Below are 26,101 nucleotides of genomic sequence, written 5' to 3'. Positions count from 1 at the left end.
TAGCGAAAGTATGTTATAAATCACAAAGATACTAAAAAGTACAAGATTGTTCACGTTTGATTAGTTTATTTATGAAGGCTAGTTCTCATAGCCTATAAAGCAAGAAAGCTGACAGAATAGAATAGAATCGAATATCAGACTTTGGCATGCTGAGGCTGCCGATAATGACAATCCGCTTTAGGCTTAACCTATCATTCCGTTTTTAGTCATTACAATTAGGCGGTCAGGTGCGTCTATGACTAGGCTATAGAATTTCCACTGTGCAAGGTAGCTGCGCCATTATCAGGCGTGAATACAGGAATTGATTTCACAACTCATTTAATTATTAAATGGAGAAGACCCCTGTTAAAATGTATGAGGTGTCAGTTGCAGGTAGTGCGTCTCATTTGTTTACCATCTTAATATTTACTGACAGGTTGTCTGCCAAACATAAATCACTGACAGAGCAGTAGTGAACAGAAGGGTCGTTTGTCTAAGTAGCTCATCGTGAAATAGAGCCTTACTGAACGGAATTCTTAGTGGGCTACTATGGAAGCCTAGTGAACTGATTCCTGCGTTTACACAAAGCTTTAGACAAATTGCAGGCACATCAGTGGCTTAAACTGTAAAAAGGCCTAATTTAATTTGGAACTGTAGCGTTAGTATCCTCTAGATTCTATGTGGTTAGTTCAAAGGGTGCAAAGAGTACTTTAAAGTAGGTGTGCGTGTGTAAATGTGCTTAGATTGCGTAGCGTGGAGGCGCGGTAGAGAAGGCAGGAGTCCCCAAGCGCGCTTTCATGGGCATCAACTTGAGATCACATCCATGTTTGCTCTGGAGCTGGTAGAGGGAAAAATACCGAATTGTGTCTAAACCGAAATCAACTAAGTACCTCCGAGGTTCCGAAAATGAACGCTACTGCCCTAATGACGGACAGAAAGTAAGTATTATCCTTGGTTTTATATATATATATACATATATATATATATATATATATATATATATATATATATATATATATATATATATATATATATATATATATATATATATATATTCTATTAACTAGATTCTATTACACATGTAATATAAAACGTATTAATGTGTTGTTATATATAAAATCAGAATGGTAAAGAACACTAGTCTTAAATTTAACTTTAAAAGTGTAGGTTTGGTGTTTGATGTCGTTCGCTTCCATTTGCGCCATGCTCCTACAAGTTTTGACAAAGACAGGGGTTTCTTTAGGCCTGTTTATAATTTAAGTATTGAACGACTGTACACATAGGCTGGGTAAGCGGTCTCTATGCCTACGTCTGTTCATAAGCATTGCTGAACAAATGTGACAATGTGGTATACAATAGGTTTTATTGCTGACATGAAGCTACTTTTTGCCACCTGGGGTCAGTAGTTCCACTTTTTTTGCAGTAGACCTGACCTCCGCTGAGACGTCTAACAGCATCACCAAGAGAATTGCTATAGCAGCTGTTAGATATGATTTTAAGATCAGACTGCATTGGTATGGTAATTTTATATAATGCTTAAATTAGCTTATTGTTAACTATGGAACTTTCTTTCCTGAGCAGAAAGATTACAAGAGAGAAGCTGGAGACACTCATAAATGACAGAAACCAGAACTTTCCACTACTGAAAAAGGTAGCCTCTCTTTATTTTGATGGTTTAGTGCCAGTTGAATCAGGTATAAAGTGTTCAGCAGATTAAGAAAGGTTAGAAGTCATTGTGTGTGTCCACCGGACTGATTTACTAGGAGCACACGCTTCCCACTGAACTCCTGTTTCTACACACTTTCAGCTGGGCTCTTCTTTGTTCTTTGTTTCGTTCTTTTTTCCCCAAATCACCATCGGTGCAATGTGCAATCCCCCATGCTGTCACAGCCTGCACATAGTTGTATTTATGGCAAGGCCATGAGACATTGTTTCTCATAAAGACTAATTCTGGTGTTAAACTGAGAGGGATTTTGCAGTGCATTTAAGACACCTTTGCCCAAACTGCTCGCTGTTCAAGGTAACAAACATCCTAAAAGTCAGAACACTGTGTTCCAGATGACAACTCACAGCAACATACTGTGTTTCTTTGCAAGTTTATGTAGACACTCACTGATTCAGTGACACCAGATAACCGGTTTGAGCGTTTATTTATTTGTAGAGCTGGAAGTGCAGAGTTGCTGAATAGTTTGCTCTTAGCAAAGAGATTAATGTTGTCGGTATATCAGCTTCTCTGGCTGGCTTTCTCTGCAGTCAGCACTAATCGGCTTGAATGCAGGACACGACAGCTGGGAATAGCACCTTCTAGCCAGAGGTGTAGAACACACAGAAACAGAATAGGTACACAAGACACACGAAAGTTTTATTTTGAAGTGATATAATTTTATCCTTATTATACTTCTAGAATTCTCTCTGAGGTGTTAGCATTTTAATCCTTATTAAGTCATTGTTATGTTATAAACAGTGCTCCGAGTCATGTGTCATTTGAGTCGTGCCAGTGGTACTACATCCAGAGCTAACGTGGGCCTTTACTTTGGTGTTTACGTAAGTGTTGGTCATTAAGAGAAAGGAGAGGCAGAATAAACCTTGAAGCTTTTTGAGTCTCCGAGAGGGCCCTATTATTCTGAACAGAGTGCGCTGCCATGGAAACCACTGGCACTTTGCTCAAGGGGCTGTGCTTTGTGCTGTTCTGCTGGGAGGTGTTATTTTATTTCTGTCTCCTTTGACGAAAACAGCATTTCTAAGAAGGTGCTAAAACAGTGGGCAGCGCTGCATCTGTTTAAAGAGGGAACTCTCTCACCACATAGTCATCCCACGCTAATGTGCTTCACATCCCTCTGAGTTTTTCTGTTTGTCATATGCCATTTAAACTGTAGATTCAGCCACCGCCATACCGCAGACAATGGCATTTAAGGTGTAAGATGATAACAATTAACATTTTGTAGTAAATATCTGGAAAGCTATAAGCATGTGTCACCTCCATGACTGTGATACTTAGTGCTGGCAGTCTACAGGCACTTGAGTCAGAGGGCTTTGTACAGAAGAGCTATTAGGCTTGTGACATTGTAAGCTTCTTGAGAGTTACCAAGAGCGAGAGCCAGATTCCTTGTCTGTCTATCAGCATACTTGACCAAAAAACCCGATTCTGATTCTGAATCCCGATTCTGATGTGGAATACCGGCCTGCTAAAGTAATTCTATCGAACTGGTACCTTTTTGAAATGCATTTCCTTGTAGCCATGCTATGGTGTTGTCCTGCCCAGCTCTAAAATGTATAGTTTTATCCACAGTCTCACATTGCCAGTGCACCCTGTGGAATATTAACAAACTCACCAGGGAATCACCAGCAGTGGACTGAGCTACCAACCCCCTACAGAGTAGATCCCAGCCAGGCAGCCATTACACCGATGAAGCTTTCACCCGATAATACCCATCTCTCCCTGCCTGCACCCGTAGTAAGACACAGTGAACGAATGTGTTGGTTTTAGATCCATAGCTCCTCTGTGGAACATGTTTTCTAGCTCGTGAGGCAGACTGAACCCAAGTACCTTTGTTTCCCTTCTACATTGTGCAGAGGTTGCCAACAACATAAAAGCAATGGGATAAAAATGGTGGATGGTCTGGTACTGGTGAGGTGAGGCATAGCAGCCTCTGTTGATATACTCTGGCCAGATGTTTTGGGGATAGATGTCAGCTGGGATGCCCTGTCATCCGAATGAGCTGTAATCAGATTGGCAGATTGGTAGGTTATAGACCCAGTCATCTTTTAGTAAGCAGGAGGCTCTGTCAGAAGCTGCTACTGTTGGCAACATACACGTGTATCATGCGCACACACACAAACAGTATGAATAATATTGGTTTCCACACCAACACTGCTTGCTTAGAAAATATTAAAGAAGCAACAGTTGTCATTCTTCAGTTCATCCATTAAAGCAGAACAAAAGGACTCCGTATTATGATGAACGCCATCTTGTTTATGAATTTCTGCATTCAAATTGATTCTTGTTTTTTACATGATGGTTACCAGTAAATTAATTCTTTTGATTGTGATTGTGGGTGGAAGGAATTAAATTATGCAGACTAAATAATAATGCATAGTGGATAGTGAACACATTGAACGGTGGAGAAGGTAAATGGACTAAATCTGTCTAAACCCGGTCTAACCCTGTCTGTATCTGCATCTGTCTATGCATGTGTTTGCATATTAGCCAGCTGATGCAGTAATACTGCTGAAGTGTAAGTGGTGGCCTCAGCTGTCACGATGATTTAATTGTGCATGCATGTGTGAGTGTGTGTGAGTGTGTGTATGTGTGTGTGAGTGTGTGTGTGTGTGTGTGTGTGAGAGAGAGAGAGAGAGATAGAGAAAGTGAGCGAGAGAGAGAACAATTCTCGGATTACCTGAGAGAATTCTTCAGATGCCTGTTCTCCAGCACCTTGGACAGCAGCTTCACACCGTTAGTCAGCAGTGATGACTATGGTGTACATAGTCATCGTTACGGAGTTCAGACATTTCCTCGGGTCCATAAAACTGTGGTTTTGTTTTAGTTTTAGTTTTTTAGTTTTTTGTTGTTTGTTTGCTTTGTCTTTCAATATTACCTGTCTTTCAATTTTCCCTACATTTAGTCATTGCTTAGATAGATTGATTGAATGCAGTCAGTGAAAACATAGAATCCATGTCATCTTATGCATCTAACAAGATTACCCAATTTAATTTAATTTAGGCAGTTTTTCCAAATGTCCAGTTTTGTATACAAAGCAATATGGATTCATATATGAAATGAGCATCTCATGTCTGATGAATAACTGAGCATAAATGTAACCATTGGGCAGTACCAATCACACACTTGCACACACACACACGCACACAACACACACACACATATGCACAGACATACACACACACACGCATATGCACACACATACTTGCCATCCTGTATATGGTCTGGATCCCCTGATGCACCTGCCTCTGTCACTCACTGGCCCAGCCTCAGGTTGCTTCCTTGTTCATGCCTAAGCATGACAGCACCAGCCGGCTGTTTCATCGGATAGGGCTCGCTAACACTGGCGCCCTTCCTCTTCTGCCTGAGTGGCTGATACTTGCCATATCACCTCAGAACGGATTCATCCTCACGAGTAGGCATCACTGATCGAAGTGGACATGGGCCCTTGGGTACACACGGACGGCAAGCAAAGGGAGAAAAGCAGAGATGAGGTAGGATAAGGGATGGAGTGGGATGTTGGACAACCCATGCCTTACGCTGTAGTAAACACTACTATTTCTCTCTCATAGTAAGAGATGTATCCTAAAAATCGAATGGAGATTAGTTCCATTGCTGTTGAGACAAACAATAATTAAAAGTGAATTAGAGACTCTAAAAAACAGTTCATAGTATATCCTGCTTAGATGCATATGTGCAAGAGTATATACTTAGGATAAGTATACCCCTAGAATAAGTAGGTAAGTACCCTCAATAGTGACACTTTAAAGATTGTCCTGATATTTAGTCAGTGATGATTAAAACAAAAATAAAATCTTGTAAACATTTGTTTAATATTAAACAAATATTATTATAGTATTATATTTGCTACTTATTTATATTTCTCAATATTTCTGTTCTGAGGTAGGACAGAATGAGAAAAGTACAGTTTCGGTTTGTCATAAAGGTCAATACTTGCTGTAAGGTGGAGTAGTTATATTTAATTAAAATAATTCAGGCATTAATTGGTGCATTTATTTTTGTTAGTCAGGACCCTGTCTGTACCAGTTACTGAAATAGCAGGTGCAGCATGTAGTGATAACTTTAGCAGAAGGTTAGAGGACAGTGACCTTAGTGGCCTAGACCTTAGAGAATGGCCTTAGTTTGTCACTTGTTTCAACCCAGGATCAAAAATTGGAAATCGGCGGAATCAAACCTATGGCCTGTTTGCCATCTGGCTACAAAAGGATCAAAGAGTTCTAAGTGTCCAGCTGGGATAAAAATGATGTAGAAAATATGGGTTATATTGCTACTGTTGTGTGGGCAGTGGGGATTACAGTGTCTGGACAGATGACCTAACAGATGATCTTACTTATCTTACCTCTTCTCAGAAAAGCTATTTTTTGTAGGGTCTCTCTATTTTATCCCCTCGTCTCTTTCCAGTAGCTAGCAAAATAGTTATTTTGTCCTACTTCTAGCTATCAAAGGTCTATTTTAGAAAAACATTTATAAATATACAGTATGCCTATGTCTGTAGTATATCACTTTACCTGTGTGTGTCACAGAATACTGAGGTCTCATTATCTTTGATACTTTATATCTTTTTCATTTTTTTCCTCTTCAAAAGAAAAACAGTGTTTATATAAACCCAAAACATAACTTCATAAATGACAGCACTGCTGCACATTCCTCCTTAGCCATGTAATGGTAAAGTAATGCATCTCTGACTCTCTCCCTGAAAACAAACAAGCATCTCTTGTGTAACTAAAGCTTCAGTCTCAAGTAACGAGGCAGGCCGCGCTGCACGTATAGTAATTGATTTGGCCCAGCCTCCTGCTTCTATGCTCTACCAGTTTGTGTGGATCATGTGACTAATCCCTGCGGCCGTCACAGCGCATCGTCTCTCTTGCTGTCAGCATGTGCCCTTGGTATCACCTGGTCAGCCATTTCCCACGCAGCACAGGTTGCTACAGATGCTGTGGAGCAGCGTGACTGCAATCCAGGCCATTGACTGGCAGCTCGTGTCAGGCACTCAGCAGAGCATAATGATATCCAGAGCCAAGCCCTGCTGCCCTGTGATTGGCAGTTGCCATGGTGTTATCATTAGATTAGTCAGTCTCAGCAGAATGCAAATAGGGGCGTTGGGGAGGAAGCGGTTAGCATGTCCTGCCAGTTGTTCATTTTCCCCTATTAATTATTGATAGTCAAAAGGCACACAGATCCATGTTGGGATGTTTGCTAAATATGTTTTGTAGGCTTTTATTGTTATTTCAGCCTGGATGTCGATAGTAAAACACATTCACATTATCTGTCACATTATGTTAGGTCAGGCTGTGTGAGAACAGTACCACAGTCACTTCTCAGACCCTCTTAATTCTGTTTATATGCTATGCACACACATTCTTATCAGCTATCTGATTCTCCTCCAAGACTCCAAAGAGAGGAATATGATTCCTCTAGGAAATGGCTGAGATTGCATTATGAAGGGGCAGAGATAACTTTCCCCACTCTTTTCTGGTGCTGGAGCTATCTGGAGCTAGTGCTGTGCTGCAGTCCAAAGCTGACATGTACTCAATGGGGTGGGGGGGGGATAGGATTTCCTCTCTGCACTTCGCAGATGTTTGTCACTATCCCATGGGAATGAACAGCAGAGGGGAGGAAATATGACAGCCTGGGAGGATCTGTCTCTAGGAGACAGGAGCAGGGAGGGAGGGGAAGGTGAGAGAACCCAGTCAGTCACAGCTGCTCCTGTGCGGGCTCTTAAATGAGCTTCCCTGCCCTCCTCCTGATGCCCCCCAAGCAGGAAGAGGAAGGCAGTGCTGAGAACCCCTGACTTGGTCTCCGGATCAGGACGAATCCCTTGTGGCGCCCCCTCCACATGCAAGCAGGCTCCCTGTGCGATTGCATCCGCCTGCCTCTACCCAAGCCAGGATCATGGCACAGAGAGCCAGAGCAGTGCACCGGAAGACACATCTCGCAGGTCTGAGAACAGAGCGAAGTGTGAGGAGCACCAGCTGAGATTTCATAGCTTCAAGCTTCATAACCGGTGAGCTTCCTAGCATTAAGGTTGAGTAGATATTACGAATGAAAAGAAAAAGCTTGTAAGCAGTAACTATGCGGAGCTCAGTCTGACAGAGAGAGAGAGAGAGGTGTAGAACTCTTGGGCAGAGAACATCCCTTCTCAAAATGAGATGCAGCCTAATTAATTAGTCAGTTATCTGAGCACTCTGGGACGAAGGGCAGGCAAAGGCCGAACCAGCATGGACTGGAAGCCCTGTCATGTGGGAAGATGGGCCTTCGCCAACCTGCTGTTGCTTTGAGTTCCTCTGGAGCTACTGGGGAAGCTGCAACCAGAGGAACAGGAGAGTACAGCCAGAGGTAAAGAGTCAAAGCAGGCTGTCAACAAACTGTGCTGTGTCATTGCTTAAGTTAGTCAGAAATGGTTGAAATAGCACCATAGACAATATATGAGCACATATGTTTATTAATTATGTGTTTTGGCTGTTTCCTCTGTGGCTTCTTTTAAGATGTTTTATGCTGATTTATACTTCATTGTGAATAGCCATAATGAGATGTATAATTTTACCTCAGATTACAGTAAAGATCTTCAATCACTTCAATTTTTTGAATATTGTTATTTAAAAACATGCTTTTTTTCTCCAACTATATGCACATGAAATAGTTTAAGTTTTAGGGCATAGATTAGTAACCATAACAGGCTGTTCAAGAATATAGTGTAACCTAAGAAAAACATTGCTAATAAATGACTGGGACGGCTTGCCATGTCTGAGAGCAGGCTTGAGTTAATTATTTCAGTTGTTAACTCTGAGCTGAATTATTGATTCTTTCGGTGTTATGATGTTTGCTCAGATCGAATAAGAAAAATATTACCAGCTTGTTATCACTAACCAGGCTACTCTGAGCAAAAAAGCCTGGGATGATTAAAGTTTTTATTGAAAATTGTCTATCCTTTATTCCAAGGCAAATATACACTTTTGCAGTCATAAATTCAATTACTGTGCAGATATCAAATGTGTGTTATCAGAAAAACTTGAAAGACTCTTTTATAATTTCAAAATGTAACCTGAGGTTTATTATTATCATCTAAAGTTTCTTTAACAGCTGTTATTAAGAGCTACTGTTTATGATAGACATTTCCATTGCTGGTTGCACAGTGTAAATGTGTGAGATATTCATCGGGAACCCAATCTTGCTTGCAGAGGGCATGTAAATGGGATTAACATGAGCTTAAAGATGACAAGACTGGCATGAAATGCGTGTGTGTGTGTGTGTGTGTGTGTGTGTGTGTGTGTGTGTGTGTGTGTGTGTTTGTGCGTGCGTGCGTGCATGCATATGTGTGTCATCTCTGAGGCTTAATGTGCTGAAGGACCACTCCATCAAGAACATTTCATCTCTGTGGCTTGCTCTGATTACTGGACTACTTCAGGGTTACAGCCACAGCTTTTCTTCATATGCGCTGCTCGTTTGTCGTGACACATCCCCCCCCCCCACACACACACACCCACATTCTGATTCAGTGGTGTTTCAACAGCTTGCTGTTTATCTAGGAAACAATTACTCACAAGTGAAAACAACTATCTCTCATTCTGTCATGTATGGATGTTAGATAGGGGCTGTTCCAGTTCCTAAGACAAATTTCAGTTGTATAGATATGCTTAAATTAATAAGGCAGACATAACATACACATGGGCATAGATATAAGAAGAGTCTAAATCAATAAGAAAACAATTGCCCTCCAAACATGTAGGCTGCAATGTTTCTGCCCACACTCTTAAACCAAGGTTCTTAAAAGGTTCTTTAACTGGGTGTAGGGTTCATGGAAGAACCTTTAGTTGGTAAAGAACTTTTTCATTATATGAATGGTTTTACAATTTTTTAAATGATTCTTCACACTGATATGTCTCTTTAACATTAGGATAAACAACTACTCTCCTCTTTATATGAAGGTCAAATGACATAGGGCTACTCTAAAAATCTCTAACTTATCTATTATTTCTCATATCCTACAATTAAATCAGGAGATGCCTCATCACTTCGTTATTTAAAATGAAAAAATCAGACCTGACTAGTTTAACTCAAGCTATGAAAGAGGGATCAGAAAAGAACCCTATCATCATAAACAATAGTTGTGATTATGTTGCATAACCTCTTAAACTGGCGTTTGTCACACTAATTTCATGATTCATTCCGTTATCTTCCATCTTCAGTGGATGCACGCACGATTTTTTTTTTTTTTAACACTCCCCCAAAAAAACCCACATTGGTAATTGAGATTCCATAAGGTTTAGTGAACCTTTATTTTGCTCCCATGGAATGGAGATTTGTTCCATTGCTGTTGAGACAAACAATAATTATAAGTGAATTAGAGACTCTAAAAAACAGTTCATAGTATATCCTGCTTAGATGCATATGTGCAAGATTATATACTTAGGATAAGTATACCCCTAGAATAAGTATGTAAGTACCCTCAATAATGACACTTTAAAGATTGTCCTGATATTTAGTCAGTGATGATTAAATCAAAATAAAATCTTGTAAACATTTGTTTAATATTAAACAAATATTATTATAGTATTCTTTTTGCTACTTATTTATATTTCTCATATTTCTGTTCTGAGGTAGGACAGAATGAGAAAAGTACAGTTTAGGTTTGTCATAAAGGTCAATACTTGCTGTAAGGTGGAGTAGTTATATTTAATTAAAATAATTCAGCACAGTGATAGCACATTATAAAATATTAGGAAGGTACTTAGCTAGCCAGCAAGGCAGTTAGCTAACTAGGTTAATGAAGAAATAGGAATTTTAGGCATACTGGCTTAGCTGGCTTTGCTAACATTTGATTACAACTAGCTAGTTAAGTTGAAATATACTTTATAAAAGCCATTCGTTTGATTTAACAACCTTCTAGAAGTAATTTTTGTAAGCTGATTTTTGTAGACAGTGCATCTTTTAACGTCAGCTGGCAGATGTTGGGCGCCATTTTAATATTTAATGTGACATTTGGCCACAGTCAACTAATGTAGACATTGAGAGGTCAGAGCAATATTATCTACTTTTGTAGTATAAATAAAAACTAGCCAATTAATATAGCATTAATCCATGAGAGATGGTACATGTGTGAATATCTCAGTGGTAAGCATGCAAAGAAAGCCAGAGTCAGGCAGTGTAACAAGGATATTAAATGTATATTCAACAATAGAATGGATGTGAGGTGCTGAATCAAACATAATTAAGCTGAATGCTTAATTAACCAGGGCTCTGTTAACATCAGTTCTAAAACCAGCAAATCAAGATAGCTGATATCCATTACTGTCACTGTAGTCTACATATTCAATTTTTAAAAGTTCCTACTCATTGTTTTTATTTATTTCATTTTGGGTTTTTTTTTTTGTTCGGTGTTTTTTTTTTCTTTTTTTTTTATTACTTTTCCCAAATAGCTAGTGGAAAATGCATTATAAAATTGAAGTATTCAAAGAATTATACAATTTTAAAAATTTAAATGGTGCACCATATTGTATCAAGCATATGTTGCTTGCTTATGTCTGTTACCAACTTAATACTATGCAATGCATATATTAACATATTTTATCATTTTTCAAGAATATACCACTTCGCTGGCCTTCTAATTTCTTGTTGTAGTTCAAGAGCACTTTGTATTCTTCCTCCTCCAAATGTTCCTGCCAAAGTCCTTGCCAGATAATTACAGAAATAAACTTAGCTGCTTGATTTTTTATTCAGAATGATGTGGTTTGTGATGCTCTTAATGAGTCATCTTGTGTAATATACAGTTACCTTTTCTGCCAACTTCTTACATGTGCATGGCAAGTTCTAGTTATGAGGTATGTTACAGTGGAAGGTTCGTGACCTGTTACTATTTTTTACTTTTGGCAAGTGATTCATCGCCTGTGGGCAATAGTTTAAGTTGAAAAAAGCTATTTTTCTTATAGCTTCTTCCTTATAGCTTTCATTTCATTATTATAAGCATTGATTGCAATATTTATATCTGATTTCTAATTTTTTAATTGTTGTAATACATTGTTGTTGTTTCTGAATTTGAAGTTTGGATATCAAGTTTCGATTTATGTACACCTTACAATAATTAACATTTCTGCTCTTTGAGCTGCAATTTTGGACCTATCCGCTGACCTCTGCCTCTGCCTGCCGTTTTGAATTACAGGCCGCTTACTAAGTAACGACGTAGTGATGGATAGAATTTATTACAGTCGCCTTTGGCCCATCGCTCCTTGACCGCTGGAAACTTAAGAGAGAAGACATAACATAGCTAGATGAGGGAGGCGGTGCTGCGAGGAAAATGCGATCTGTAAAGCTCGCCAGTCAAGCACCCTCTGCAAGGGCTGCTAAAGTGTCAGTGTCGGAGACCGCCCGGACAATGCTCTCCAACATTTAGAGCCCCGTTTCTTGTGCAGTAGGTGTTCGATGATAGGTAAGCAGACAACATACACGTGTGTTGTACAGTCGGAGAGCAACTGCCTTCGGCGTGGAAAACCTGAGCATGTGGCGCATCTCGGGGCGTACGCAGCAAAGCGGAGCAACGGACAGCTCGTCTCTTTATTTCATCTTTTGCTGACGAAAGCTTTTTAGACAAACTTCCGACAGTTTGGACGTTTTTCTGCTGCTCTTTCTTTTGAAAAGGCCTTTCGTAACCTGATTGAAAGAATTTAATGATAATTTAATTATGTTTCTACACCTGGATTTTATAGCGATCGACATTTTTATACTTGCCTCGCTGCCATGATTTAAATACCCCGTGTCTTAAGTTTCCAAAAGGGACATGTTCCCCGAAATCAACAAGGTAAGATCCCTCCCATGACTTTCTTGTAGGGTAATGTCATGTATGAAATGTGAGTTTCAAAGGTGTTTTAAAATGCTGATTTTCTAAATCAAATGAACGTCGGTCAGCGTGTAGTACTATACAGACATGTAATCCTTAAACCTTTATGGGTGGATTTTGTTACGTACAAATGACACTGGGCTGGAACATCGTGAAAGGGCGCATATATTATTCTAAGGTTCTTTCAGTGTGCCTCCCTCTACCGTTCACCTCTTATTGTTTATTATCCTGCTGGAACGCTCAAAGACTACTTGGATTTTGCCACCTGTCCTACATTGTATCGCTGGCAGTTCATCTTAAGTATAATTTTATTTCTTTTTATGACTACTGCTTCTGCTTTATTTATTTTTATTTAGCTCTGAGGGCCTGTTTGTTTAAATTACTTATTCCCCTGCCACATTTTAAAAACTTTTTTTTGCAAGACGTGATTAGTCAGTTGCTGTCAATAAGAGGCCAACTGTCCAACTATACATCATACATCTGAAGGCACTGGTAATAAATGACACAGATCATGCTGGAACAAGGTTTATCCCACTAAGCATTAAGCACTACATATTCTGTAGTATAGGATGCTGTTCTTTTAATTTTACCCGTGTCCCATGTTAATATTACTTTAATATTCTGTAGTACAGGATGCTGTCCTTTAAATTATACTCATGCCCCATGTTAATATTATATTAAAATTCTGTAGTATTGGACTCTGTCCCTTTAATTATATCCGTGCCCCATGGAATTCAGACAGCCGCTTTCAAATACTTTACAGTGCTGTGTATTGTAAAATTCGACTAGTTTAATGTTGTCGGTTGGTTTAGGGAAACATTGCCTGGCTTGATTTCAGCTGTGAGCAAAAGCTGTATTTATCAGTACAAACAAAAAATAAAAACAAATGAATAAATGAGCTCTCATTTGATTAGTAACACAAATGAGTCCCAGTAATCTGTTTCCCTTAATCATTTTCAGAAACTCAGCAAAGCAGATTAAAGAGTTCATATCCTTTGAATTGTACATGCACCAATAGCTATAAGAATGTCAGTTGAATCATTAAAGAGAGCTGTCACTCTCAGACTTTTACTTGAATTTTGTGTTAAGGTAAGACACATCAGTATCAACACATGTAAACCGATTTATCTGTTTTATTTTGGTATCACATTAGTTTGAAACAAGGATGATTTCAGTTAATTTTCTGCCAGGCTGCAATAAAGGATCTTAGTAAATGCATAGTAAAAGCATTTTCCTTTCTTAAAGTGTGTATTGCTTGCACAGTTGTGTAGCTTAAATCAATTAGCTGGCTTAGGTGAGGTGTTTTCTTAGACTCTGCTATGCTTTCCATATTGATCCATATAGCGATATCAACTCTAAGGTACAGGGAATGCCTGAAAACCAGCACAGGTGTTAATATTCCAATGTGTTTGAGCCACTGACCTACATTGGACATCTGAGCTCATACAAACTGAATATATGTTCCTTTCTGTTCCTGTCATTTCTGTACTGAGTTGTTAAAATTAAAATCTGCATCAGCTATCTTATTTAATACATGTTCAAATTGGATGTGATTTTAGATGGGAACTTTTTAAATCTCTGTTCTTTCTAATTTTACATGTTTCACACACATCACCCTTTATGACATCTGTCCAAACCCAAATGTGTGTGTGATGGTTCTGCTAAGCCAACATCTCCCTTTGGGGCAGGTGCCTCTCCAAGCCAAATACTTGTGTATCAAATGTACAAATGTGTTTCAGAAAAAGTAGAAAAGATGTTGGATTAAGGGTGTAAGAACCACCCAAAACCCTGAAGCATATGCCATGTCATCACATTGCAAGACTCTTTTTTGCTCTACCAGACTGGTATGTTTGAATTGCTTGCATACATCTGAATTGCTGTATCCTCCTTGCACAAGCCTTCCTTTAACCCAGAGACACTCTACTGCAAAGGGAGTCAAATTTCACTTCTGGAGGCGTAACAGGCGTAAACTGAAGTTCTTTCCCTGATTTACTACGCTGTATAATATACCAATTTTACCTTTTAAACCTTTAATCTGATTAATATGTCCTTTATTAATCATGTTTATATGAGCACAGAAAAGTGAACTGTGTGTGAACCCTCTGGTACTGGGGCTTGGCAGAGCTGAGATAACACCCATTAGTCTTGGGATTTGAATCTGTCTTTTATGTTGCCTGTCACCACTACAGACATGTTGTCCCCATGATTAATATTAGAGCATGTTTGTTTCTTCTCCTCCACACATACCTTAATATGGCACCATGATTCTTCAGGACTCACTGGCACCTTGCCCCCTCATCTCCAGAGAGATTAAAGTTGTTTTGTGAAATATGGACCAGTCCGAAAGCCACTGCTTTTTATAGCAAGTTCACATTAAATCTGTCATGTAGATTTGGCCAGTTTTAGTGTAACATCTGATTTATTCATAGTACTTTAATGTTTTGTGCAACAGATTGACTCTCTTGTGGTGCCATTTCTCTTCAGATAATATAGTACAACATAACCAAATGAAATGACATTATATGGCTAATGCCTCATCTTACCTAATCCTACATTAGACCCACTATCAGTTATTGGACACCGCAGTAACAAAATGTTCACATCTGTTTTGTAAATGCCATCTTTTGAAGCAGTGCACATCTCAACTCCTCTCTGAAAATATTGCGATTATGAATGGAGACCTTGATGAGTCATCCAGGTTTGGGGAACAGAGCTATCTATTAGTTCCATTATGATTCCCTCAGTGTTCACGCAGCTTCCTACACAGTGGGCCCTCCATCGAGGTCCAGCAGAAGCCATGGAACGTGGGAGGCTGCCCGCTCACCACATGTTCTATCTGTTGGTGTTTGCAGGCGGCTAGACCAGAAGCTTTCCCTCACCCACCGAGGGCACAGGTGGAAGACGCACGCCTGGGAACCAACCGCAATCTCTCCCAGGTACACCCTCTCAAATGTACAGGGGTGACTCTGAACAGAACTGCCCACCATGCAAAAATCTGAAATAGAGTAGCACCTCCCTTCATAAGGTGCTTTGGATTTAAATAGATTCTTCTCATATACTTCAGCCATCTCTGTCTGACAGTGGGTGGCCAATCCAAAGCTCCTATGGAAGGTGCTTGTGTTAAAGGTGCACTAGGTAAAATTACAATTTATATTGGTCAGTATGGAATGTTGTACAGTGACTGGTGAAGGCTGGTGGTGGCTTAGGATGAATGTGTTCCCTTGTTGCAGTTCTAGGAAAAAACAAACTGGAGGTTAGTTCCTCCTTTGAAACCATGTGATCATCCTCAAAACTATTAGTCAGCTAGTAAACTACCATTTTCAAGCAAAACTGATAATGTTAGAGTATCTAAGTATTTACTGCATGGCATGGTAATGTTTCCTTTAAACAGGCCTTTAACTTCCTTTAATAGTTGACTAAATGCATTCCTTTGCATAGCCCCTAATGAGGGCTGCGGTGACCATCTGCACCACTCCCCAGAGGAGTGGCTGTTCAGAGCTTCTCCCTGCCAGAGTCCGTTGACCTGACTGTGGTTTTAATAGCTGCATTACCTGGACAGCTTGGGTGCCTCTTGTTTACAACCTTGCTACTGTATTCACCCACTTACGTGGTTGTGCAGGTACCTCTGCACTAAATTTAGCTTCTGTCTCCATGCATCATAATCAAGTTGGCAGATACTGCAGCAGCCTTGGAGCATGAGATTAAATATCATATCTATCTATAGATGGGGTTGCTCCTTTTTCGGCCCAGAAATTTGTCGAGCTCTGAGTTTGAACCTTCAGGTCAGGGGGGGAAAAAAACTGCAGTGTGCAAATGAACCTTCTCCCTGATATATTGCCCAACATTTTATTTTTACAATATTTATTGCTGTATCTGGAAGATCTCTGCAGTAAAATTATAATAAGAGTTTGGCACAAACGCAGCAATGATTATGGTACCGTTCATACATTAGATACACAGTTGATTTCATGAAATGTGAGCTTGGTTCTAAACTAAAGTGTTTTCAATAGCACATTGTTACTGATGCTACAGTTATGCCCAAACCTAAAACAAATAATTGCCTGGAAAACTGCTGAGACTTATGAATCACTGTAAATTGGATGCAGAAATCCCATCTCTACATTGACATAAACAGTTATATGCAATACAGTACTGTTGCAATGCCTTGTAAGCTTTCATATATAAAAGGCTCAGAAAGCTCATCAGCATTTCAGGTTTCTGGTGTTTTCCTATCAAAGCACACACTTTAGCTTTTGTTACTCCTCATTTTTTTCCCTTCTTTGAAATTTCTTCTTCTACCCAGGGGTTAAGTCAACATGGTTAACAAGCAAGCTAAGTAGCTGGGAGGTTGTGTGTTTATCGGAAGTAGTTTCAGGGTGGCAGTGTTTTAGATTAAATCCAGTTTCAGCACAATTCATTAAAGTTTCACTTCAGTCAGTTGACGCTCAACTCATCAGTGACACTGGATTCATCTCTTACACAAAATACATCTACTGGGTAATATATTTCTTTAATTAATCCATGTCCCCAACTCTGAAAATTGATATAATCCTCCTGAAAGGCCATTCTGCTCTATTGTCATCACCTTTGGATGCTGATATCCTTCTCATGTGTCTTGTAGAAGCGCAGGACAAGGACTGGCACTTTGCCTCAACTTGATCCACCAATCAAACAGGTGGTGGTGACCAATGGCAGACTCCTACACCAAACAGATGGCACCTTACCCAACATTGTAAAACAGCTGGTGCAGAATGTCCAACAAAGTCAGGTAAGAGAACAGTTTTCATCTTTCAGGTTGGTGATTCTGTAAACCCTGCATTGTTTTTTAGAGCCAATCTAAGCTCCAAGTCCCTAGGACACTGATTAGATAGATGTGCTGAAAGCTAATATTTTTTTCCTTGATCAGAGCTGAAGTTAGAGGACTAATTCATATGACATAAATGCATTATTGTCTTATACTAACCTTCAGGAGGAAAGGGAGAGGTCAAGGCCTCAGTTTCCTACGCGGTTTGGTTCCTCGGTGGACAGCATTTCCGAGTCATTAACCAGAAGTATCATCAACAAGTTTGAGAAGATCAGGACCTATGAGGGACAGAAGCTGCCCATGTCACCAACAGGTCAGTTGGCACCGTGCTGGATTCACCCTCCAGCTGGGCTTGACTGAATATAACTTGCACTTTAAATCTCCAGGAAATGAAGAACAAAATGAGAAAGGGTCAATTTATAAATGACCATGATACTTTTTGTTGAGCTCGTTCAAAGAGTCTGTGAAAACCATTCAGTTTTCTATTTCCAGGTTTCCAGATTTCCGGCTGTCTGTTATGTAACTCACAATAGTAATAAAATAAAATAAAATAAAGGTTTCAGGTTAGGCTTTCACTGTCTGTAACAATTTTGGCAGCACATTTTGCAGGTGATTTTGACCTGTTACAGAGATAAGTGGCGTAAACTAATGCCTGGTCTTGTCCAATAGCTGCACTGAAGCACTTTCAGAAGCAGCTTACCGTGTATGAGCAGGAGGAGATCATGGATTACTCTGAGATCTGGTACCTGGGACTGGACACCAAGAAGATAGAAGGCAGCCAGGAATCTCCACACAATTCTGGCTATGATGATGAGCATGGAAACTACCTCAAGGTAATGTCGTATGGTGTCACAGGTACTGGGAGAGCTTTTTGGCCATATCCTGTTTATGTAGTGTTTTGTGGATAAAGGACATAGATCCAAGTTCGTTTAATAAAACAAATATGAAAACCAAATCTTGCTGCTTTTGCCCACACAAGGAAGACATGTTCGTTGTGTTTTTATCTGTTCATGTCCCATTTTGTTGGTCAACGACAATGTGGCTCATAAGTGATGACATGAACACGTTCTCTGAATGTGTAGTTCTCCATGATTGAGTTTCATTGCATCAGCTCAGGCTTTCGGAAAACAACATACTTACTGACACACGGACCTCCTACTCAGCTTCACAAGAAACCGTGAAATTGCATTACAGCAAAAGGCAAGCTAATCTCCTGCCAGCTCCTCCTGTGAACTGACCCACCCTGTCTCAGACCTGGCCACACAGTCTCAGACACAGACTTTCACCACATGCTCTTTCCATTATTTAAGCGTTCGGAGCTAGTGTCCCCAGCAAGGACTCCTCCAGTAGTCACACAGCACATGCTTATCTCCCAAAGTTATCAACATAACCTTGGAGCAGTTTATCCAGACACCATACATTTGGAGCAGGTTAGTCTCGGGCCTGAAATTATAAATGGATTAAAATAACAAATAACAAGGCAAATGTGGCAAGGGGAATTTTTGATCTTATTTTGTCTGACTAGGCTTTTATTTATTTTTTCCCCCACCATGATACATTAAGTGTTCCTGCCAGATGAACTCTGAAATAGCCCTTGCTTCAGCTATCCATAGCCCAGCTATGACTGACCTTCCGAATATGGTCTGCGTGTAGGTGCTTCATGACCATATCGCCTACCGCTACGAAGTATTAGAGGTGATCGGGAAGGGCTCCTTCGGACAGGTCCTCAAGTGCCTGGACCATAAAACAAATGAGATGGTGGCCATCAAGGTCATTCGCAACAAGAAGAGGTATTTCCAAAATGCTTCCTCCTCCAGCGCCTGTCTGTCGCGGGTTTCAGTAGGAGGCCTTGCGATATTGCACACGATTCATCAGCATCATCATTTAGAAAACATGCAATATAATATTACTAAATATTAACTGAATGAATTAATGAATGACATATTTCGAGTAATTTAGAGTATGTTATTTACAAAATGAAAAAAAGCACATTAAAAAATGAATAGCAAAAGAAAAAAGTATAGAGTGGTTTCAAGAAAGTATTCTTGAGGTATTCCTTTGAAATTATATTTTGAACAAACCAGAAAAAAAGAGTCAAGAGTCAAAATATTGCAGTTACATTTAAAGGTCACACATAGGAACAAGAGCACTGAGTGTGTGTCCTTGCATGCGTTTTTAAAAGTGGACTTATTGTGAAGCTGGTTATCTCGCCGTATCCCAGTTATGTCATGTCATTCCAGGCACTGAGATCTATAAGTGACAGGGTGGTAGGTCACAGTGACATTCTGAGAGGTGTTAAAAAGAATCTGCTGGTGTTGCGTTACGTGTCCTCGCTCCGGCGGGCCGACGCTGCTCCGGCCGAGCCTCTCCCCATGTGACTGATACAGACGCCATCAGGTTTACAGCCTTTCAATAATGCAGGAGACAAAACGAGAGCTTAGTGGCTCAGGGCCTGCCTGTGCTCCACTCAAAAGCTTTAGACTTGAACTACAGATGCAAATGCTTGTGGCCTTGGGTAAAAACAAGGGCCTGCATAAAAGCCTAGTGAACTGTAGCACCAACGTGGATTTTAAAAATAGACGTACTGCAGCTTTTATAATGAAAAAACTCAAGATCTTTATCAATTCAGTTTTATTACTAAAGTAACACAAATCAGAACATGTTTATAGACCTCATAGTGTATGTTTAGCTGAAAAATTGTCCAGGCAAGGTATCAGATGGGAAGGCACAGTGCTGATGTGGGCATGTGTTTGCTGGGTGGTCTGTAGGTTCCACCAACAGGCGCTTGTGGAGCTGAAGATCCTGGACGCTGTGCGGAGGAAAGACCGCGACAACTGCCACAATGTCATCCACATGAAGGAGTACTTCTCCTTCCGCGGCCACCTCTGCATCTCCTTTGAGCTCCTGGGGTGAGGCAGCCAGAAGAGTTACCCTACTCTTCGTCATTCGGATGACCTTAAGCATTTAATATGACCACAGCTATAAAGGGGTTAGCCGCGCTGCCATCCCTTTCCACTAATACAGCATGGAAAAAGAGAGTGTAGTACAGGCACAGTTGGAGTCAAGCATGGGGTGTTGCTTCCCCCCCCCACCTTATGTTGTGTTACACATGACGCATATGTAGTTAAAAACATTCCTTGGTAACGATGAGCCGAAATCAAACTTGACCCTGGAAGGTCAAAATTGATGGCCTTTGTCATGCAGTGCGTGTTTTCTCAGAATCGTTTAAAAGACAAAATGCTAATTACTATTTGAGAGTTCACTGACTTTTGCTTGCCTTTGAAACATTTGATTTTTGGCTACATCACCAAGGCTGAGCAGGTGGGGGTAAAATATTACTAACTGATGACATCATGTTTTCATCATCTATTCAAATCAGGACAAGATAATTACTTTAAATCAGACGTGTGTAAAACCTTGACGAAAACCTTTCTCTGGGGATGGTTTACTATGGTTAACACAGACTGAGAGTCCAGCTATATGCTTTGGGGGTAAAGTAATGGATTAGGGCACTTATTGAGGATATGTTCCATGTTCAGGCACCCTGACCTTCAGAAAACCTGCCACCCGATCTCCTGTTACTGTCACCAATTCCTTTACTTAATGCCTTGGTTGGGTCCCTATCTCTTTCATCATCTGCTCATGGTGTGAAGTCTCCAGTTACACTGAGCCACAGGAGGAGCTGTTCACAGCTGCTGCTGCAAGCCCGTTCGTTGCCAAACAGAACTCTCACACCAATGTTCTCAAAGGACCCGTTCATATTGCTTAGCAGTTAACGCAGCTTTTAGAGGGATGTCACTTTTATCAGCGAGCGTGTTAAAGACTACGTGTATTTGACGTGGTCTGGAAGGCGTTCAGCCTTCGACTTAAAACTAATTGCCCTCTGCCCTCTAGAGGTGAAAAGTGTTATTGCATATAAATGTTTTTTAATCAGGTGGCAATCTGGAAAATGCATCTTTGTTTCCCAAACGTGACTCACACAGCCATGCCACTGTTACTTTCCATTACACAAATAGAGATGCTTTCATTACGCCTCCCTTTTGTTTCCACACAGAGCAAACCTGTACGAACTGATCAAGAAAAACAACTTCCAAGGCTTCAGTCTGGCTTTGATCCGCCGCTTTGCACACTCTCTGCTCAAGTGCCTTCAGATGCTTCACAGGGAGAAGATCATCCACTGTGACCTCAAACCGGTAAGCTTTCTCCAGTCTTCACTGAAGTTATGGAGCACCCGGAAGTGGGTACTCTTTTTGAGATCTTTGTTTTAGAATGTGACAGCTAGAAGGCAGGTTTGAAGATTACAAACATGCCCCTAAATCCTTGGTGTGTTTGTCTTTAAAGGTCATGTTTTTAACATGCTTTTGCCTGTTTTGTTGTGCTTTGAAGGAGAACATTCTGCTCTCCAAGCGAGGGCAAGGGAATATCAAGGTGGTGGACTTTGGGTCAAGCTGCTATGAGCAGCAGAGAGGTAACACCCCCCTTCCCACTTCCCATTTGTAATATCATGAGAATCCCATTCCAGATGGCCAGTCCCACATACTCACTCTGGCTTTGACCTTTAATGTCCTTGAGAATCAGAATCAGTCACTTTATTTCACAGCGTGTGATAGACATACTAGGAATTTGTCTTGGTGTGTCCAAACATGACTGACATGTAACATACAAACCAGACAAGTGCACAGACTTTTTAAACATATTCAAGACTTAGGCGTTGAATATTGTGGATACCAGACCGCTCCAAGCTCAGGCGTGTTCATTCACAAAGGTTTTGTTTTTCTTTCCCACTTTTTAATCTATTGTTATTATTACAAAGCTTCTGTCTGGCTCTCTCTACAGTGTACACATACATCCAGAGTCGTTTCTATCGCTCACCAGAGGTGATCCTGGGCCATCCATACAGCATGGCCATAGACATGTGGAGCTTAGGCTGCATCCTGGCCGAGCTCTACACGGGCTACCCCCTCTTCCCTGGGGAGAGCGAGGTGGAGCAGATCGCCTGCATCATGGAGGTCTGCGTGCTTTTCATTTGATTCGCTTTCACGAGATTTTATTTTGATTGTGGAACAACAGAAATAATATGGCACCGTGAAACATCACGTCCTCGCTCCGACTCAGGTTTCACAGTGTGGATAGAAATGCATGTTTGTTAATGCTGAGTTATATATATTTACTGCGTTTGAATTTCTTGAATACATCTGTGCTTGTAGGTGCTGGACCTACCTCCAAGTGAATTTGTTCTGACAGCTTCCAGGAGAAGGCTATTTTTTGGTATGTTTTGGTGTTCTAGCTGAACATCACTGATCACGGTGCAGTGGCCCTGTAGTGACTACTAAAACAGTGGGCTCTGGAGATGTAATCATGTTTAAACTGCTGCGTGTTCTGTTGTTCATTCAGACTCAAAAGGAAACCCACGAAACATCACCAATAGCAAGGGGAAAAAACGTAGCCCGAACTCCAAGGATCTTGCCAGTATGCTGAAAACCAATGATCCAATGTTTTTGGACTTTATACGCCGCTGTTTAGTGTATGTACATCCAAAATTGGATCCAATATTTTTCTCATGTTTGAGTTACATTTAAACATGTTTATTCATGTCTATTCATTACTCAGTTCCACTCATTGACTTGCAAATACTTGCAAATATTATACATGCCTGTGCGGGCACACACACACACACACAAACACACACACACTCACAGCCACTAAATGCACTCAGGCCAAACACATGCTTAAACTCAGAAGGATATGTAAAAATGTTTTTTGTAAATGCGTTTGATTTTGCGTCTGTGGCAGATGGGACCCCACTAAGCGCATGACTCCGGATGAGGGCATACAGCACGAGTGGATCCACGAGGGCCGCCTCAACAAGCTCCGCCCCTTCAGGAGACCTGGGGAGACTGAAAACAATTGCGAGTACACTTGCCGCAGAACAACCACCAACAGGACTGGTGAGTTACTTTACTCTATTCTCAATATACTTTACGCATTTAGCCTGCACTAAGAATATTATGTGACTTACACCGAATAAAGACTTCCATAAATAACTTACACTGTTATTAGGCAGTCCTTACTTTGTCAAAGGAAACATAAAAATGCTTACAGCTTGCTTGTTGTATGAGTCAATATATTTCCTTTTTTCATACTTCTAGAAGGTGTCTAGAATAACTTACAATTATTGTACACAGAATTGAAAGAAAACTCATATAAACCCGACCTGTCTGTGACTCCTTGTTTCCACGCCACAGGAGAGAAGTCTGGTCCAGAAGACAGAATGAAAAGGGAGAACGCAGCCAGAAGAGGCCCTGAGGAGCCCTCTGAACGCCTGCGGCCCATCGGCGCCTCTGCAGAGCAGAACACCTGTGAAGGAGTGGGCAAGAGTGAGGCCATGCACAGCAAGGACCGCCACACACACAACGACCCAGACAGCAAAGCAGAGAGCGACCCAGAGGCCAAGCCAGACAGTGGGGAGTGCGCCGCTGAAATCATCGTTAAACCTCAGTCTCAGGCCGAATCAAAAACAGACTCAGAGGAGCGGGAGTCTCACTATCTTCTGCCAATCATTTAACAATATAATTTTGATCCAGAATGCATTGGCCACAGGGTTAAGACTATCCTGGGTAGCTGCACTGATAGAGTCTGCAGGAAATCTACCCTTCTCACCCTGAATTTATGTCGCTGGAAGCTCAGAAAGGTTAGTGTGTGCTTGCTTTTAGGATCAGTCTTCTACCACCGTCTGGTTTTGGGTTTTGTTTTTTTTACCAATCAAAAGAAAACTGAAAGTCAGTAGTGTAAAATGAATATCCCAATCTGTACATTTTAACTGCATCAAACAGAGTTATTTAGCTGTCACTATTCCCAAACTTGTTGGTAGCTTTTGGCTGCTTGTGCTATACTTAGAAAGGTTAGACCTTACTTTATGACTAATGAATGAATCCTATGAGCCCTTCTTGAAAACTGACATTTTCTTCACATACCCAGTATTATGCATTCATGTGAACATTTATTGTGTCTAGGCCCTGCTGTAGGCCCTGCTGTTATCGTATTGAAGTAACCATGCTTTTAGTAACATTGTGTAAAAATGTCTTTACACTAGCTTTTAATATAGTTGAAGTTGAATACTCAAGCAACTATAATGTGCAATATTTCTACATGCTTTAAAAAATGTTTGTATTATTTGTTACGACTTGCCCATTTCTTGTTTAGGTTTAGCCTTGTTGTAAGATGGAATCACTACTACCTATGGGAGTGTAATGAGCCTGAGCCAACAAGATGTTCTCACGGTCAGTAGAGTTACTGCAGTCATTGTGTTCCTATAGAGTACACCTGACTCTGATCATGAGATGACTCTGCTGTATTAGTGAGGTCAGCACAGCAGAGACGGTGTCCAAGACAGGAGCAGGACACACCTGCTTTACAGAGAGACACATGAAATGTTTGATCAGAATGTGACACAATTATGTACATTTTTTACAACATTTTTGCAGAAAATTATTTGATTCTGTTGGTGTTGATTAAAATGATCGTGGTGATGATTGTGACAAAGTAGTATTAAGAGTGAAGAATGTGATAATGTTTGAAAGAATGACAAAGGCTTTCACACTGAGAATGAAGAGTACTGAAACCAACAATGTATCTTTTATTTTAATGTTTAAGTACTTTATTGCTAACATGTCAGCTTTCGGATTTTGTTTTTCTGTATATACAATTCTTACATTTTGCCATGCACTATAAGTGTATGCCATGAGGTGATGTAAACTTAGACAAGGTTTTACTTGTTCTTGTATTGATCGTGCATATTATGAATGAAAGAAAATATTTTTACAACCACAACCGCATTGTCTCGTTGCTTTATTGCTTACATTTGTATCATCAAACGCAATTGTGGGACAGCTTTTTGCTGGACGGTGGTTCCTTCATGTTTGTATTACATGGCACTTCACTAAAGCTACACACTTCCACTAGCAATGGTAATCACTGCAGATGTTTTCAAGGGACCTGCAGCCTTTAACAAATCAGAACGCGGGTTCGCTGAAATCATCCTGAAAGGAAGAGTTTCATGAATGGCTGCGTTTGTCAAACCTGTTGGCGCGAAACAATCCTAAAAGTATAGCACTATAATTTTCAAATATATATATTTTTTTGTAGAATTGGTTTATATCTGCTTTGAGCAAAAATCATTTTCCGTTTTACGAAATGTCAGTTATGCTTCGTTTATTATCTCGGTATCGTGTGACCATATATAATCTGAAAAAAATCTAAATATAAAATATATATCTGATTCTGTCATTGGGAACATAATCGTTTCGTTTTAATGGTAAAAACGTTATTACTCGAATTATTATTGAATAAATTACGCGGTTGGTAGTGGAAATTTTACCCAAACGAACCAGAAAAATCCAAATATATTAAAGTCACACTAGTACACTTGGAGAGAAAATCTGCCATTTCAGAATGTCGTGGGGACAAGTTCTCAGCGTCCCCAATAAATTACACCTAGGCTATAGCCTACCATAAGATAGTCATGACCACCTGAACTCACTCTTATCTTTGCCTTCTCACCCCGCCCAACCCAGATCTGCAAACAAAACCAGGTGTTGTGATGACACATAATTTCATATTTTATGATAATACTTCACTTCAGTGACTGTTCACATGCGTTATATCTATTTGAAGAACTGTGTTATCTATGAATTTGACTTGTGGTCCGCTTACACAGCTGGAATATTATTAAGCACGGGCAGAAAACACA

The 26,101-nt window shown here is 40.3% G+C and overlaps 1 protein-coding gene across 5 annotated transcripts; it reads left to right on the top strand.

The window, feature by feature from the left end:
• Positions 1-754: 754 nt before the first annotated feature.
• On the top strand, positions 755-25,182 carry dyrk4 (dual-specificity tyrosine-(Y)-phosphorylation regulated kinase 4). 5 transcript variants are annotated; one of them, XM_081698678.1, is made up of 15 exons: positions 760-917; positions 1,561-1,630; positions 15,401-15,484; positions 17,170-17,316; positions 17,518-17,665; positions 18,022-18,185; positions 19,006-19,142; positions 20,121-20,261; positions 21,407-21,545; positions 21,739-21,820; positions 22,189-22,361; positions 22,560-22,620; positions 22,747-22,876; positions 23,146-23,300; positions 23,598-25,182. In XM_081698678.1, the coding sequence occupies exons 1-15, from the start codon at positions 886-888 to the stop codon at positions 23,915-23,917; spliced, it is 1,983 nt and encodes a 660-aa protein (XP_081554804.1). In that variant the 5' UTR covers positions 760-885; the 3' UTR covers positions 23,918-25,182. The 5 variants fall into 5 exon arrangements, with proteins under 5 accessions (XP_081554806.1, XP_081554804.1, XP_026878044.2 ...); XM_081698679.1 differs by lacking the exons at positions 760-917; positions 1,561-1,630 and adding exons at positions 11,956-12,509; positions 14,288-14,392; XM_081698680.1 differs by lacking the exon at positions 20,121-20,261 and having other exon boundaries at positions 755-917.
• The last annotated feature ends 919 nt before the right edge of the window (positions 25,183-26,101 follow it).

This window comes from Electrophorus electricus, chromosome 16 (genome assembly GCF_041902795.1).
Source record: "Electrophorus electricus isolate QZ-2024a chromosome 16, ASM4190279v1, whole genome shotgun sequence".
In the NCBI taxonomy this organism is placed as follows: domain Eukaryota; kingdom Metazoa; phylum Chordata; class Actinopteri; order Gymnotiformes; family Gymnotidae; genus Electrophorus; species Electrophorus electricus.
The sequence above is the reverse complement of the archived record's forward strand: the minus strand, read 5'-3'. Positions and strand labels throughout refer to the sequence as shown.